Below are 17,974 nucleotides of genomic sequence, written 5' to 3'. Positions count from 1 at the left end.
TGTCGATGAAAGTGAGATAAGCATGGATGAAATAGTGAAAGCGCTGAAAAGTATGAGATTAGGTAAGGCTGCAGGGTATGACAGGATCAACGTCGAGATGCTGAGGGCTGGACAGGGTATAGTGGCTAGCCAGCTGTACTGCCTTTTCAATTTGTGTTGGCGAAATGGGCAAGTACCGGAAGACTGGTGCAAAGCCGTAATCGTGCCGTTGTATAAGGGAAAAGGGTCACGGCAGGACTGCATAAATTACCGCGGTATAAGCCTTCTCAGCGTCGTCGGTAAATTGTATGCGAAAGTGTTGATTGAAAGGGTTATGAATGAAACAGATGAAAAAGTATGGGATGCACAAGCGGGATTTAGAAAGGGAATGGGATGTACGGATCAGGTCTTTTCCTTGCGGTGCATAGCCGAAAAGTTTTTAGCAAAAAACAAAAAGGTCTATTGCGCGTTCGTGGATCTGGAAAAGGCCTATGATAGAGTGGTGAGGAATGAATTGTGGTCAGCATTGTCCGTGTACGGTGTGAGCGGCGCACTCATGCGAGCACTACAATCTCTTTATAGGGATTCTAGTGCTTGTGTGAGGATAAACGGGGCATACACTGAATGGTTTAATATCGAAAAAGGTGTTAGACAGGGATGTGTAGCGTCACCGTGGCTGTTTAACTTGTTCATGGACAATTGCTTGACAGAGTTAAAAGAGAATGAAAGTGGGTTGAGAATGGGTGAGTTACTCGTCAAATGTCTTCTCTATGCTGATGACCAAGTATTACTTGCGCCCTCGGCCGAGGAGTTGCAGGAGATGGTAACTGCTATGAGTGGAGCTTTTGTTAGAAAGGGAATGAAGATGAATGTAAAGAAGACGAAAGTGATGGTGTTTGAAAGAGATGAGGTAGTGACAGACTGTAATATCGTGATTGGAGATGAACAAATTGAACAGGTGAATGAGTTTGTGTATCTGGGTTCGAAGTTTACAAGAGATGGAAAGTGTGAGAGTGATATTGAAAGAAGAGTGAATGCAGGAAACATGGTGAACGGAGCTTTGAACTCCTTTATGAGCAGTCGGAAGGTGTCTAAAAAGGCTCGTTTGGCTGTGCATGAGGGGGTGTTGCTTCCGACACTCATGTACGGAAGTGAAAGTTGGGTATGGCAGAAGAGACATGAAAGCAGAATAAATGCAGTTGAGATGAGAGCGTTAAGAAGTATGATAGGAGTTAAACTGAGTGATAGGATGAGAAATAGTGAGATAAAGAAACGGTGTGGTCTGAAAGAAGATGTAGTGACAAAAATTGAGAAAGGTATGCTGAGATGGTTTGGTCATGTCGAGAGAATGAATGAAGAGCGACTGACGAAAAAAGTGTATAAGGCGAGTGTGAGTGGAAGTGTTGGAAGGGGTAGACCTAGGCGGACATTTCAAGACCAAATCGGGGACGTCTTGAAAAAAGGCCAGGTCAAGAGTACCCTAAACCGACGAGCATGTATGAAGAGAATAATGAAAGTGGATGAAGCGAAACAAGTATGTAAGGATCGTAGCAAGTGGAAAGAAGTGGTCTCTGCCTACCCCTACGGGAAAGAGGCGTGAGTATATGTATGTATGTATGTATAGTTATCGATAAACAAAGTAATGAAATAAATAAAAATTACAAAATTTTAATCAAAGGTTTAATTTCTTCATTAAGTATAGTACTGCACATTAATTAATCTTCAAACATACGTGAATCAGTCTTTAAACATGCTTAATCAGTCTTGATTGTTATCTATACATATAATAAAATGGTAGGAAAGTCAAAACTGTACATTGAATATTTTTTTAAAAGAATACTTGGGATGTGATCTACAATCGATACTGAAGCCAAAAATATAGTTTTTAGAATTTTTGTCTGTTTGTCTGTATGAATGTCCGGGATAAGCTCAAAAAGTACCGCATGGATTTACTTCAAATTCGGCACGAATATTATTCAGAAGTCGGGTCAACATATAGGCTACATATTATCATGCTATCATCTACCGGGAACGAGCAGTGAACCTTTATTTCCTCAACGCATTCTGTAGCAACGTGTAATCTAACGACGCATATTTGAATGTTGTTGTTATTATGTTAATAACCATGCTATATAAGCTAGCTTCACACTATAAAAATCACGCAATATAACTAACTAAGCCGATAAACATAATTAAATGAATATGAGTAGACAAGACAATTTTAAATCAGCGCCATCTATGAGATTTTTATTTTATTTATTTATTTATTTATTTAACAATTTATGTACACCAGGAAAGCAAAAGGAAATAGCTTTTATAAACAATGCTGGTACAAAGCTGGTTTTCTGTAGATATGAAATGTAAAGAAGAAACGGGTAAATGAATGTTATTTTAAAAGGTATAATCGTAGGTATTTTTGGTACTGTATAGCATTCGCGCAGACGACGTCGCGGGCAGCAGCTAGTTTCTTCATAAAAAAAATAATACTCTGGAGATGGACACGGGCTGAAAGTCTCTTGATTTTGTGTTAATTTGTGTTGTTTTTTTGCACGAGCATTACGTATTATAATTGTGTTTGCAGGCAAACGGAGAAAAACCAACTTCAATTATATCTACAAGTAGTACAACGTAAGTAGACGAAAAAATACTTGAGTAAATACGTACTATCAAAGATTACTCCAAAAGTTGTAAACAGATCTCGATGAAATTTAAATGTGACCACATGATAAGCATCGGCTTTCGATTAAATTAAAAATTATCAAAATCGGTACACCCAGTAAAAAGTTATGCGGATTTATGAGTTTTCCTCGATTTCTCTAAGATCCCATCATCAGATCGTGGTTTCTTTATCATAGTACCAAACTAGGAAAATCTCCTTTCCAACAAAAAAAGAATTATCAAAATCGGTTCATAAACGACGGAGTTATCCCCAAACATACATAATATATATATATATATATATATATACACATACGGTCAGATTGAGTAACCTCCTCCTTTTTTTGAAGTCGGTTAGAAATGATGTTCATACACCTATGACAGACACGGGAAAAAAAATAACCTACCGATTCAATATCACTCTCCGTTGAATTGCCACTACAAATAGCATTGTTTGATTTCTGAAATATATCTCATTTTAAGTGAATGTTAAAGTTAAATTATTATGAGAAATAAAGTTCTTTAATCCTATATTTATTAGTTCTTCGTTGTCGTATAATCACCGTTTCTCACTGCACAATAAATTTAAATAAAACAATTTAATAAAAGATATAATTACCTCTTCATAAATATCAAATTCTTCGTCTAGCACAAATTCGTCACCGTCATCACCTTCTAGAATTCGTAATTATTCTTCAGCAGTCGTCATGGTAAATTTCAATTTTAAAAACACGAACGTAAAACTTACTAACTCACTACTATATCACAAAAACACGCGCAACACTAATGGAAAATTCCATACGGTTGTGACGTCATGAACGGTCGTGTATATCCGACACAGGCACTAGCTATGTATTGGCTATACTGGCGAAACGTACTCAGTCTAGGGATGGGAATTAGAATAACTAAATCGCTAATTTCTTACAAAATATAGATTTACACAGGGCAAAAACAACACGTTAACGTTGTTAAATAACAATTAAATACTTAATGTACTTTTTTATTCAATAACTTGGTGTTTAATATAATATTTTTGTTTATGAATATGCCATATCTTATTCTAACAGTATGTCTCATCACTACTGTCGGATAAATACGACACAGGCGTTGGAAGTCAATACACTTTTTCCGGGATAATATTAGTAAATTTACCTTAATTAAAATAGTCTTTTATTTTGTTCCTTGATATAGTAAATCTGAATTGTATTATTATTATTATTATATACTTTATTGCACTTAAGAACAGAATATACAGAAAAATTACATATATAGTTGATGGCAAAGGTGGACTTATCCCTAGAAGAGATCTCTTCCAGTCAACCAATGGTCATGAGAGAGAGTGTCATATAGCGGGGGACACAGTGCAAGAAATAACAATATTGAGAAAATAGTTGAATAACTGTAATGTATTACAAACTTATAAGTATAAATACATACACACAGACATATCATACATATATATACATACCTTACATTTATACATACATACATATACATATATATATACATACACACATACATACATACACACATAAATACATACAAATACATAACATAATAGATAGGTAATTATATACTTACATACTCACTAAGTAGATGATTGTAAATTGACTTGAGAAATAAAGTGCTCCTTTAATTTTCGTTTGAAGGAGACAAGGGAAGGACTTTTTTGGATACTTTCTGGGAGTTTGTTCCACAGTATAGAGGCGCGTACCGTAAATGAATTAAGTTTGAATTTTGTATTGCACTTTGGTACATCCAGCTTTGTTGTAATGCCAGGGCGCCTGGAACGATTAGGAGGGTAGGAAGTGAAAACGGGATCGAAGATAAGAAGGAGAGTTTGGATCACGTAGGATATTAAAGAGAGTAGATAGGATATGCATATCACGGCGAAGGCGAATAGGGAGCCATTTGATCTGAGCACGGAAGTGAGAGATACGATCAAACTTTCGCAAGCCAAAAATGAAGCGTATTGCGAGATTCTGAAGTCGCTCCAACTTTCTAAGCAGCTCCTCTGTCACATCCAGATAGCATACATCGGCATAGTCAAGGATAGGTAGTAGAAGGGACTGCGCGAGCATATATTTGGTTTTGAAGGGAAGAAAATACTGGAGACGCTTGAGAGAGTGAATCGAGTAATGTATTCTCTTGCTGATTTCGTTAATATGAGCTTTCCAAGACAGGTTGCAGTCATAACTAATTAAAAGGTTGAATACATAAACTTTCGAAAAAAAATGTTATTTTAGGCTAAAACATCATAATACGTTTAAATTGAATATATAATACAAAGGGTTTTGTGTCGGATAAATTCGACTCAGGCGGAATGAGCCCGAAAGTTTTTGTCGGATAAATCAGACTCAGGCGGTGAAAGGGTTAGCGTTGTTTTACCGGTAAATAGAATTATAATAATACCGCTAACGCTAGCAACACACAAATATCCACTCAAACCGGGAATCGAACCCGCGACCGTCGGTGTTTTAGGCGCCACCGACACGCCATACGCACCACTACACCAAAGTGGTCGTCAATAAGGCAGTACTGCTGACATTTTTTTTTTGTTTCAGACATTTTGGAATTCACAGCTTTTTTGTATTTCATCAACTATTAGAACCATTCTATTCATAGAAAGTTATAAAACTAATGGCTATAAAGACTTTCTTACTTTATCAGTCCAGTATCTAAAGCAAAGCACAGAAAGACAAAAAGACATATGTCTGCCTTAAAAGACTTGATTTTGAGTACGCAACAACTTGTATGCCTTTGTTTGCGGTGCCCCATTGTACTTACCCTGCAATACAGGTTATTACCAGTTTCCGTACTTTTGTGGAAACAGACTTGATTGCGTAAATCACATCTTTGTTTACCAACTTGCATAGACTTGTGACCGACAATCCTAAACCAAATAAATTAGTTTATGAGTAGTATAGTAATAATTATTTGAATGTTTTAATGCTCATTTACTTTATAATAGTAAGTATATATAGTAGTAGTATATAAACATGTAAGACGGCTGAACAAAACGTTTTTTGAATTGAATTTTCAAAGTATTGTATTATATTAAATTTTTAATTTTGTAGGTATGATGCAATTGCCTCCTTGACTGTCATAACGCCCCCCATTTGTTTTTCGACTGGCTACTGACTCCACGAAAAGGTCCTGCGCCCACTAGGGGGCGGTACCGCCCATACACAATTGAGAATCTATGATCTATACAAATGTTTATCTTGAGCAGGAGTCATACTGTTCTAACCTGTCTTTAGTTTATCTAAACATATACATTATAGCTTTAACATATTTTCATAGGGTTAAATAAAACATGGAGTAACTGATAATAATTACAATTTTATTAAATTAAATAACTACAATCATCTTATACTACCTTACTGGTCATTCTCGAAATCGGCAGGGTTTTTACGACCAAGTCTGGTGTGCTCCCTTTCTGCACCTTCATAAATCAAGTATGCAATAATGAAGGCTGTAACAAGGAGATTTTAATATAGTAGTACTCACCAGAATACATAAAAGATATTTTTTTTATATTAAATGTGTGTGTTTTTATAAAAGTACTGGCATATGATATATTACACTCTACTATGGAAACTCAAAGAATGAGTTATTAAAATTGATTTCCATGTGATAAAAATTTTCAACCTTAAGTGATACGGACTTAACTTAATCTGGTTAACTGCTTTATAATCATTTGATATTTCACAAAACAAGTCCAAATGGACACAAAAATTACTCGTGATTATTGTAAAATTTTAACATGTTTACAGACTGTTGTTAAAGTACGTGGTAATTTAAAACTGATAATATTAATCTTAGATATATTAAGATTAGTATATAATTAAACTTACGTGGGGCGACTCTAAATACGCTTTCACGGAATCTACGGAAAGTATTAAATATGCCGTTCGAGATTGCTCCTGCATAGGCGCGTTGCTCGTGAGGCGATAACTTATAAGTAATTAAGCCCCTAATCTTAGCAAGTTCTCCAAAGTGCTTTCCCATGTTAAAAACGAGTCTGTTCTAAATTCAAACAAAATTACCAATTATGTAACCTAAGAAAGAATTGCAACTCTTTCGATTCGACTCCGAACTCGAATGACATTTGACAGTAAAAAACTTTGGAAACTGACATTGACGATTTTATGAGTGATACCACTGTATATTTTAGACAGCTCAATAAACTAAAAATTATACTTATAAAATGCCTTCCTTTATCATATTTTACAAATTCTAAAGAAAATACGTATTATGTTCTGCTGAAAATTTTAGTTTATTTGATTGTCGTTTACGACATAAACTATAAGTTTTATCGTAGGGATGCGAGTATTAAAACAACTGAGCGATGACTAATAAATCCTTTATTAACTATTCATCAAATATCATCATCATTTCACCCTATTGCAGTCCACTGCTGAACATAGGCCTCCACAAGTCATCAAATATCAGTCATTACACGGTATTCGTGTGAAGTAGTCGTGTTTTTGTTAAAAATTGTTTACAAACGAATTGAATAATAATAGTTGTCGCCGTGCGATCCGGGTCATCTACCTGGCGGCCGGCGCGTAGCGGTGATAATAAATAATAGTTGTTTACAATGAATCCGGACACAAACGTTACTAATAAGAATGACGAGATTAATACAACGGAGATTTGTAGTAGTCCAGTAAATCGGAGAATACTGAGGAGATATATTTAAGGGCAGAAAAGAGAATGAGAATAAATGATAAAGTAAGGTATGGTCTATAGACCACCTTTTTTTTATTTCCTTTTACTGTAGTAAAAGAAAAGTAAAAAGAAGGTAAAACCTTTGGTCGATAAAATTGAAGTATATAGGTATCACTAGCTCAGAAATTCTACCGAAACAATTCGCGATAGCAAAATTACTAAGAGAAAATATTGGCATAGAAAACGATAAATACATTAGTCCCTATAAAATACGTTTGGATGTATTAAATGAAATTAATGTTGAGAAAATTAAAAATTGTAAAGTTTTTATTGATAAGGGTTGGAGAATATACAAAGCTATGGAAAAAGATATTTCATACGGTGTCATTAAAAATGTTGACTTAGATTTGTCAGAAGATGAGATAGCGCAAAATTTGTCATGCCAAAATAACGTCGAAATAGTATCCGTTCTTCGTCTTAAGCGACGCGGATCTTCAAGTGAAAGTGGGTGGATTCCGAGTGAATGTATTAGTTTGGGTTTTAGAGGTAGCTATTTACCTTCTTCTGTTTCTATAGATGGTTTAAAAATAAAAGTAAGCCCTTACGTTTTTCCTGTTTCTCAGTGCTCAAAATGCTGGAAATTAGGTCATATGTCCAAAAGATGCCCATACACTAAAATTGTTTGCCCTAAATGTGGTGGTATGCATGCTAATTGCGAAACGACAGTGTTTAAATGCATCAACTGTCAAGGCGATCATATGGCCCTATCAAAACGGTGTCCAGTTTTTTTTAAAGTAGAAGAAATTAAGGAAATTAATGGTAGAATATAATTGTACATACAAAAAAGCTCTTACTGTCTATGTACCTCTAACCCCTGATGTAGTAAAACCTAAACCTGAATTTGACTTTTTTAAATTTTCCATGAAAAAAAAAATGAATCTAATACGGAAAGAAGGTTATTTGATAATAGCCCATCAAATAGCAACGAAAAAAAAAACAAAGAAACGCATGACACGACAACTTATGCTGAAATCCTTAAAGTTGAAGCTGATGTTCATAGAATTGATGATACGATTATTTTACCTGAAAACAATGCTGTCAACAAAACGAATCATTCAAGAACTAAAAAAAGAAGAAATATAGAAAGCGAGAGAAGTGAATTTACAGGCGACATTTTATTAGATTCTATGGAAACTGAGGAACAACAATCGGATATGTTTAGTCAATGGCGCTCTCCAACAGTCTGCTCCTGATATATCTCTAGCTTCAACCGACATAACATAGCGGATTGGGAGTCCTACACAAATTTCGTGGAATCATTGTTTATTGACTTTAATTTTAATGGAAATTTGCAAATAAGTTACGATAATTTTACAAAATTTTTAAACATAGCAGCAGACCAATTTATACCTTACATAAAAACGAGTTTAAATCCTACTAGTAAGTTTCTTCATCTGCCATACTGGAATGCTGCTCTTTCTAAAAAGGTGGCAGAACGTAGATTAGCCTTAGCCAAGTTGAGACTTAATCCTATACCTCGAAATCTGGATAATTTGCGAGATAAAGTTCGCGAAGCGCGAAGATCTTTTCGCAAAGTGAGAAACGAATCTTGGCAAACATTTTGTGATTCTTTAAGCGAGTCGTCCAACCAAAGTGAAATGTGGTATAAATTGAGATGGTTTAAAGGCAAAAGAATACCGAGTAATTACGTTAATCGGGATAAAGTAATTAATCTTCTTAAAAATCTTGCACCCGACTATGTATCTCCAGCTATACCAACTTTTTCGTCACATAATTCTATTTTAGAAGCAGAGATTTCCCTTCATGAACTAAACAGTTGCATCAAAAATAAAGATACTACCTCAGGCAGCGACAATATATCTTATTCCATGATCAAAAAACTTCCATTAAACGCGAAATGTATCCTTTTAAAACTGTATAATTTATTTTATTCTAGTGGGTTCGTATCTAAACAATGGAAAGAGTGGTGGACTATGGTGGCCAAACCGACCGACCGAAACCACATAGAAACCCGAATTCTGATTCGTCGCTGAGACCGATATCGATGATATCCTGTACATGCAAAATTTATCATGCCATTTTAATAAAAAGATTAGAGTGGTTCATAGAAAAAAATAACTATTTATTATCATCAACTACTGGTTTTCGGAAATGTCGCTCCGCGTTAGATAAATTGTATACTCTTGATTTTGATACTTGTTACTGCTATTCAAGTCGGTTTCTTATAGGTTGTTTTTTGGACTTAAAGGATGCGTATAACAACATCACATATCGGTCGGTACTCTTTAAAATGATTGATAACTTGAACGTGGGTACTAGAATGTGTCGGTATTTGTAGAATTTTTTAAATGATGGATTATTAAAAATTAATATAGATAATAAGTTTATTACTAGAAGATCAAGTAACGGTTTAGCTCAAGGAGATTCTTTATTCTCACCCTTACTTTTTAATATTGCGACCCTCGAACTATGTAAAAAAATATATAATAATTCTATAGCTATATCCCAATATGCAGACGACTTTGCTGTGAGAGCGTTGAGAAAGGTACGCAACAACTCCAAATAGAAATTGAAAAATTCGTTAATTCCGCTTTACAGTTAGGACTTTGAGTATTTTCAAGCAAATCTAAAATTTGTGTTTTTACTACTAAAAATAGAAATGAAATAGCAAATATACATGTCGATGGATTAGTTCTCCAGCAAGTTGATTGTATTAAATATGGTTAGATCGTTTGTTACTCTGGAATAGGCACACAAATGAAATAAAAGAGAAATGTTGTAGTATATTAAAATTGTTTAAAGTGTTAGCAGGTTCCGGTTGGGGTGTACATCAAACATATTTGAGGCGTCTTTATATATCGTTGGTACGTAGTTGTTTGGATTATGGCAGTTTCTTATATGCGAACAGTAGCAATACTCAATTGAACAAATTAGACCGTGTACAAAATCAACATATGCGGATTATTGGTGGTTTTATAAAAACTACACCCATTCATGTAATGGAATGTGAGCTTTGTCTTCAACCCTTGAGTTTTTGAATTTAACTTAACCTAATTAAATAAATTTAATTTAACCCCAGGAGACAATTTATTGCTGGAAAATATTGGTTTAAACATATTATGTCATTTTTACAAAACAATTTTTCATTACTGTTAAATGAATTAAGCCATGTTTGTCAAACTAGATCTTGGAGACGTAAAAAGAAACCCTTATTAGCAATTACACACGGCCAGTATAAATCTATTATGTTCTGTAGAAGTTTAAATTTAGAATGTTTCTCGTTAGATACTTGGGTCAACAATGTGAATTTAACCAATATAATTGAATTTAATATTACTGGAGTGGATAATTGTAAGAAAAGTTATAATGTCTGTGTGTTAAAAGATATACACATATGTGTAAATTATGTAAATACTAAATATAAAAACTATTATTTATATTTTTTATATGTGATGTCAGCTAAATTTAAAATAGATTCGGAGTTTGTGTCGATCATGAATATGGAATTAACAGCGATAGCAAAAGCAATAGTATATATTGATTCATTAGAACCGAAAATTTATGTAGTTTTGTCTGATTCAAAAAGTTCCCTTCAACATATTTTGAAATGTACAACTGAATTACTGTTGAATTTTGTATGTCGAGGTGCACCTATCGCTTATGAAATTATTAAATCCATTCAAATTATTCAGTCTACAGGTAAAGTTTTAAAACTTCAATGGATTCCCTCACATGTAGAAATACCTGGAAATGAGGAAGTAGACCAGCTTGCAAACGAAGCATGTTCAGATGGTATAACACATTCGGTTCTTCCATATTTCAGTGAGTTATTTAGTTTAGTTAAAAGAAGATGTACTGATAGCTGGATGGAATACTTTGATGCTAGGTCACTCACTAAGGGGATATGGTATAAAACAATTCAACCGTCACTTCCTCATACACCGTGGTTCACAGGCATAAAAATTAATAGAAATAATCTTATTGTGGCTCTCCTCTCCGACTTCGATCTGGACACATTCCCCTAAATGGTTTTGCATATTTAGTTGGCGAGTCTCCAACCCCTAAATGTTTATAATGTGATGTAATTGAAGACGTATACCATGTTCTGATCGAATGTGTTCGCGTTGAGTCGGAGAGATGGGATTTTTATATTAAATATAATATTAACTTGTTCGATTTGGGTCTGTGTAATGTAATTTTGAGCAATCCATTGTCAGCAGAGGCTGTAATGATGTATAACTTGTACAAACTAGTAATAAAGCGTAGATAAGTTTAATAGAAGCCCCTATGAGTGTGACATATTCAGTGTATGAATAAAACCTCTATAAGTAAATAAAGATAAAAAAGTCATCAAATATATATATAATATAAATTCAATCATTCACAGCATCTTTCACTGGCCACTACTGAACATAGGCCTCCACAAGTTCACGCCAAAAATGGCGTGAACTCATGTGTTTTGCCCATAGTCACCACGCTGGGCAGGCGGGTTGGTGACCGCAGGGCTGGCTTTGTCGCACCGAAGACGCTGCTGCCCATGTTCGGCCTGTGTATTTCAAAGCCAGCAGTTGGATGGTTATCCCGCCACCGGTCGGATTTTTAAGTTCCAAGGTGGTAGTGGACCTGTATTATCCCTTAGTGCCTATACGACATATATATATATATATATATATATATATATATATATATATATATATATATATATATATATATATGTAGTAATGTATAATTAATATTTAATAATATGTAGATATACATTGGGACAAAATACAGCAATTTGATGGCTGTAATTTTGAAATAACGTCAACCTGATTGATGGTCGGTAATTTTTTTTATTAATTCGCACCAAGCGAAATTATTCTCCCGGGTATTACTAGTTCAATAATTATAATAATAATATAAGAGGTGTGCAGCCTCAGGGCCTACTTTGAAACGAGACGGGACAGCGCTTTGCATGGTGACGTTTTAGTGTGTGACAAAGGATTGACCCCCCTATCCTTAGCAAAGAGAATTGAGAGAAACTGGTTGTACTGAGCACCTCTAACCGGGAGACCGTATGGATGGAGAAGGAAACTACATGGACGGTTCTAAAAGGCGCTTCACGCACCACACGTGGACAGTAAGGCCTCCGTGCAGTGGCGTGTTTCGGCGACCTCTTTGGGGAAACCGAAGGTTTTGTCCGTGCAATACAGGATCAGGTGACAAAGACGAACAACTACCGAAAGCACATCCTGAAAGATGGCACTCCCGACTTCTGTCGAGAATGTCGTCATCCCAGTGAGTAAGTCAGGCATGTGCTTTCAGATTGTTTTGCGCTTGCTAACACTGAGTACTTGCACAGACATAACCAAGTGGCCAAGATTCTCCACCAAGACCTTACTGTTATGTACGGTCTCCTGGAACAGAGGATGCCGTATTACCAATACTCACCGGTGCCAGTACTCGAACGTGACGGAGTCCGGCTCTACTAAGACCTGCCTATAGCCACAGACAGGGCGATACTGGCGAACAAGCCTGATATCGTGGTGATGGACAGGGCACGGTCGAGGGTGTTTTTAGTGGACATCACTATCCCGCATGACGAGAACCTCGTGAAAGCCGAAACAGAAAAAACGTAAATATCTGGATCTGGCGCACGAGACTATCGACATGTGGGATGTGGGGTCCGCTGAAATAATTCCTATCGTAATATCTGCCAACGGTTTGATCCCGGTTAGCCTCACTCACCATCTGAGGCAACTGGAGATCCGGACTTGATCTCCCTGCCGGGGCGTATTCCTCCACCCGCTTATATTTATATATGTAAGTATAAGTAAATTTACTATATCTTCTAATATATAAAATTCTCGTGTCGCGGCGTTTGTAGTTAAACTCCACCGAAACAGCTTGACCGATTCTCATGAAATTTTGTGTGCATATCGGGTAGGTCTGAGAATCGAACAACATCTATTTTTCATTCCCCAAAGTTAAAAGGGAGGGGGGGGATTGCGAAGGTTAATAATATATATGGCAAAACTACGTTTGTGGGGTCAGCTAGTTATTTCTATAAGTCGCCCATGACTATTAAAAACGTCGGATGTGAAAAACAGCAACTTTACAGGAGAGCGATTCAAAGTGTAAATTGCGTGTATCGTTTTACTTATTTTAAGCAGGATCATGAAGTTTTAAAGTAATGCTGTACAGGCTATTTATGTTTAATATTATTACTAGCCGGTATTTAATGTGTAAATATGAGAAAAGTCACTTGTTACATTTTTTACAGATTAAGACTAATAGGTACTGATTTTTCAGAAGTACCACAACTAAATAATATATGCATAAAATAAAAAATTTCTCTTCAGCTGATGATAGACTTGGTTATTTGGGAACGTTTTATGAAAGAAACAAAAAAATGCAATTTTGCAGTTACGACGATGTTTAGTCACTAGCGAAGTATTTATTATAATATATGTATCTATTATATATTAAGTGGTGTTAATTATTAAAGTGTGTGTTATCACTTCTCCCTTCACAGATGCAGATGAGTTACAAATATACAGACACTTCCAGTTGACTGAGTTGCATGAGGCTGTTGAAAATTTAAATAGTCCCTGTCCTGGGGTCCCAATTCCTTACTGTGATAAAATTAGGAATTTAGGGCTTATTATGGATTGCAATTTGTCATGTGCAGCTCATGTCAGCGAGGTCAGCAGAAGAATACACTACACATTTCACTCTCTCAAGCGTTTACAATATTTTCTTCCTTTCCAAACCAAAATTATGCTTGCGCAAACCCTTCTACTGCCTATCCTTGTGTAGGGATGCGAGTATTAAAACAACCGAGCGATGATACAATACTAACTCCTTAATTAACATTCATCAAATATTTATATAGAATGGTATACACACAGAGATACATAAGCTTATTACACACTACATCTCCCCCATAAAATTAAAAAAAAATTGATAATAATAAAAGCACTTTTTTTTATAATACTAATAACATTTTTTTTGTTTTCTTAACATAAGTAAACATAGGTAAACAAATATTAATTTTAAATTCTAAATTAAATTACATAACTAAAACAAAGAATACATATGGTTACATAAAACTGATATTCTTATTTTAATTAATAATTAGGAACAGTATAACATTGTTCTATTCTTATGAACTACATCAATCTTACCTTTTTAAACGGTTTTATTTAGCTCACCCCGTTTGTTTTATTTTTTATTCTTGGGTCAAATTTAGTAATTCTTTCACCCTCTTCCTGTCAACCGATTAATCTGAAATTTTGTATACACTTTGGATTTTGGTGACAATACAATTATGTTTATTCATTATCATTATAAATTCAAGATAGCCGCCGCTACAAAATGGCGGATAATTTATGTTTTATTAATCCCATCAATATGGGTATCAAATGAAAGGGCTCAACAAGCAAAATACAATATACTATAAAAAATTGAAATCCAAGATGGCGGCCGCTACAAAATGGCGGATAACGTAGGTTTTATCAATCCCATCAAAATGGGTATCAAATGAAAGGGCTCAACAAGCAAAATACAATATACTATAAAAAATTGAAATACAAGATGGCGGCCGCTACAAAATGGCGGATAACGTAGGTTTTATCGATCCCATCAATATGGGTATCAAATGAAAGTGCTCAACCAGTATAATCAATGTACTATATAAAATTAAAATCCAAGATGGCGGCCTCTACAAAATGGCGGATAACTTAGGTTTTACCAATCCCATCAACATGGGTATCAAATGAAAGGTCTCAACAAGTAGAATACAATTTACTATGCAAAATTGAAATCTAAGCTGGCCGCCGCTACCAAATGTCTGATAACAATTTTTTATCAATCCCACCAATATGGGTAGCAAATAAAAGGGCTTGACAAGAAGAATACAGTGCACTATACAACCTCAATATTTAAGATGGGCCTTGCAATAATGAAGCACTAAATGAATTAAACAGAATGCGAAATAAAAACTAAAAACTAGAAAATAAAAATAGGTAAAAAAACTTTTTCGGTCTTACTTATAAAAATCTCGCTAAGCAATACTTAGCCACCGCTTAGGTAAACCGCTCTTAAGCTACAAAGCAATGTTTAACTTTTGTTTACTTATAAACGTTGATTAGCTGTTACTTAGTTAAGAACCGAACAAAGAATGATAATTTTTTTTTTCTAACAAACACACGCAAGTAAGTAGATCAAACGTCACAATATAACAGCTGATTTATGTGAAATCCGCCATCTTGCCGCTTAGCAGGAGTTAAACTATGCCTCGGCAGTGTTTAAATTGGACGGCTATTTAAACACTACTTAACGACTTCTTAACGCTAAATAGTGTTTATAAGTGAGGTTTTTGCTAATCCGTTGCTAAGCAATTGATTAAAAATTAAGAAACGTTTATAAGTAAGACCGTTTAAGTTAAACGGTTTTATGTTAAACATACATTGCAATGTTTAAGATAAATGTACTAAAAACCAAAAAATAATAAAATAGATACAGTCGTGGGAATTATAAACATATGCATAGACTAGACTAAAATAAAACCGTGGGGCACGTCAATTGTCTACAAATTATCGACTTAATGTGCGATAGAAGAATCGTTTAATTCGTCGTTAAAATAGGCAGTTGGCCCGCAGACGGTGAGGAAATTACTTACTATTTTCTTGCTCATGGAAATTCCAATAGTTATACACTCCATGTAAATAAAAGAGATGTTTCAACTAGTTTATCGTTGGACATTCACACTGCTGGCTGGCGAGGAATCGTTTCACTGCTCGTAGTTTGTCTTTAATCGACAAAACATATGATAAAAGTACTACTCGCTCACCACTATGAAACCCTAAAACTCGCTTATAATCGAGCTTGCTAGCTTGTTTCCACATTCTAGCCCTACTTATCACACGTCCATCGTTGTTGGTTGAACAACTGCCTAATTATAGTGTAACATTACAAAACAAACATTTTAATCAACGATTGTAGACAATTGACGTGCCCCACGGTTTTATTTTAGTCTAGTCTATGCATATGTTTATAATTCCCACGACTGTATCTATTTTATTATTTTTTGGTTTTTAGTACATTTATCTTAAACATTGCAATGTATGTTTAACATAAAACCGTTTAACTTAAAAAGTTTTTTTACCTATTTTTATTTTAAATATTTCTACGTTAGGCGATAAATCTCTTATTACTACATACGGTCCAGAATATATGAGACGTAACTTGTTACCTATTTCCTATTTTAATAAAATTTGATCGTTCGGTTTGTAGATAATAGGGTTTATATTTGAATCATAATTTACTTTCCTTGTAATTTTTGTTTCAATTAAATTTTTACGAGCATCATTTTGTGATACCTGTAACCTATATTTTAATTGGAATGGGTAACTATTATGATTTATATAGTGGTTCGACAATCGTTGACAAGTTATTCGGCAAATTGCATTTCTTTCCATATACCAATTCAAATGGGTTATAATTAGTAGCACTATGTACTGATGTGTTAGAAGAGAAGCACCAGTAGAGTAACCATGTGCTCCACGGGATAATTATCACACTGTATTCTTAAAAATGCTCCTAATTGTTTGTGTGTATTCTCAAGTGCATTAATACTCTTGTGATGATATGCAGTAGACTGTAATTTATTAACATGCAATAATTTACAAACCTCTGACATTGTTGTATTGATGAATTTTGCTCCTCTGTCAGTCGCTATGCAAGTAGGAAGACCGTACTTAAGGACGCTATCACATTTTTCTACAAATATCAGTGTTTTTCACGTACCATTTTAATTAATTAGGAGTCACCCTGAGAGGATATCTTGGTTTCAAATGAAAGATAATATATTCATCTCCGAGTGAGACTATAAAAATTCTATAGCCCCATACAAACTTTTCACACAAATACAGTTTAACCATCACAGAAATCGCAAAAAATTAAAAAAAGACGGGTCTGAATTGGAACCATTATAGCCTAAATACACTGCACTAAGAAAAATAAAAACACTAAGAAATTGTTGCTTATTTAGTCCTCTATGCGTAGCGCTAGATATTTTATATAAAAATAAATAATATTTCCATTTATGAGAAAAATAAGAAACGCTCTCAAATTTCTTCATACATTTTTTACAAGTGAACCATCGTCGTTCGTCATTCCGCGCCGAAACGCGCTCATGGAAGCACGGCTGTATCGCTTCAACGCAAGTAATAATTACGTAAAAAATGAGTTCCTTGTGTGTACTGTGCTTGGACGAAATTGATACTTCACAATCGATTATCTTTGCTATGCATCTGGTTTATATATAATAATCAATAATAATAAGTAATCTTCGCAATTTGTCTTCTTTTCAACCGACTTCAAAAAAAGGAGGAGGTTACTCAATTCGATATATATTTTTTTTTTTTTTTAATGTATGTTCGGAGATAACTTTTTCATTTATGAACCGATTTTGATAATTCTTTTTTTGTTGGAAAGGAGATATCCCTAGTTTGGTACTATGATAAGGAACCTAGGATCTGATGATAGAATCCCAGAGAAATCGAGGGAAACTTTCAAAAATCGTACGGGTGACTAGTAAATTTAATCATGTTTTCATTAAGTACTATAAAGCACTACTATTTAATAAAGGTCTGAAGTC

At 34.6% G+C, this 17,974-nt stretch overlaps 1 protein-coding gene across 1 annotated transcript; it reads right to left on the bottom strand.

The window, feature by feature from the left end:
• Positions 1-5,959: 5,959 nt before the first annotated feature.
• LOC123669891 (cytochrome b-c1 complex subunit 8) lies at positions 5,960-6,785 on the bottom strand. The gene is made up of 2 exons (XM_045603409.1): positions 6,495-6,785; positions 5,960-6,112 (listed from the first exon to the last, which is right to left on the bottom strand). Exons 1-2 carry the CDS (start codon positions 6,646-6,648, stop codon positions 6,018-6,020), a joined length of 249 nt encoding a protein of 82 aa, XP_045459365.1. The 5' UTR covers positions 6,649-6,785; the 3' UTR covers positions 5,960-6,017.
• Between the last annotated feature and the right edge of the window lie 11,189 nt (positions 6,786-17,974).

This window comes from Melitaea cinxia, chromosome 4 (genome assembly GCF_905220565.1).
Source record: "Melitaea cinxia chromosome 4, ilMelCinx1.1, whole genome shotgun sequence".
NCBI lineage: Eukaryota > Metazoa > Arthropoda > Insecta > Lepidoptera > Nymphalidae > Melitaea > Melitaea cinxia.
Note: the sequence above shows the minus strand (reverse complement) of the source record. Positions and strands in the feature narration are given on the sequence as shown.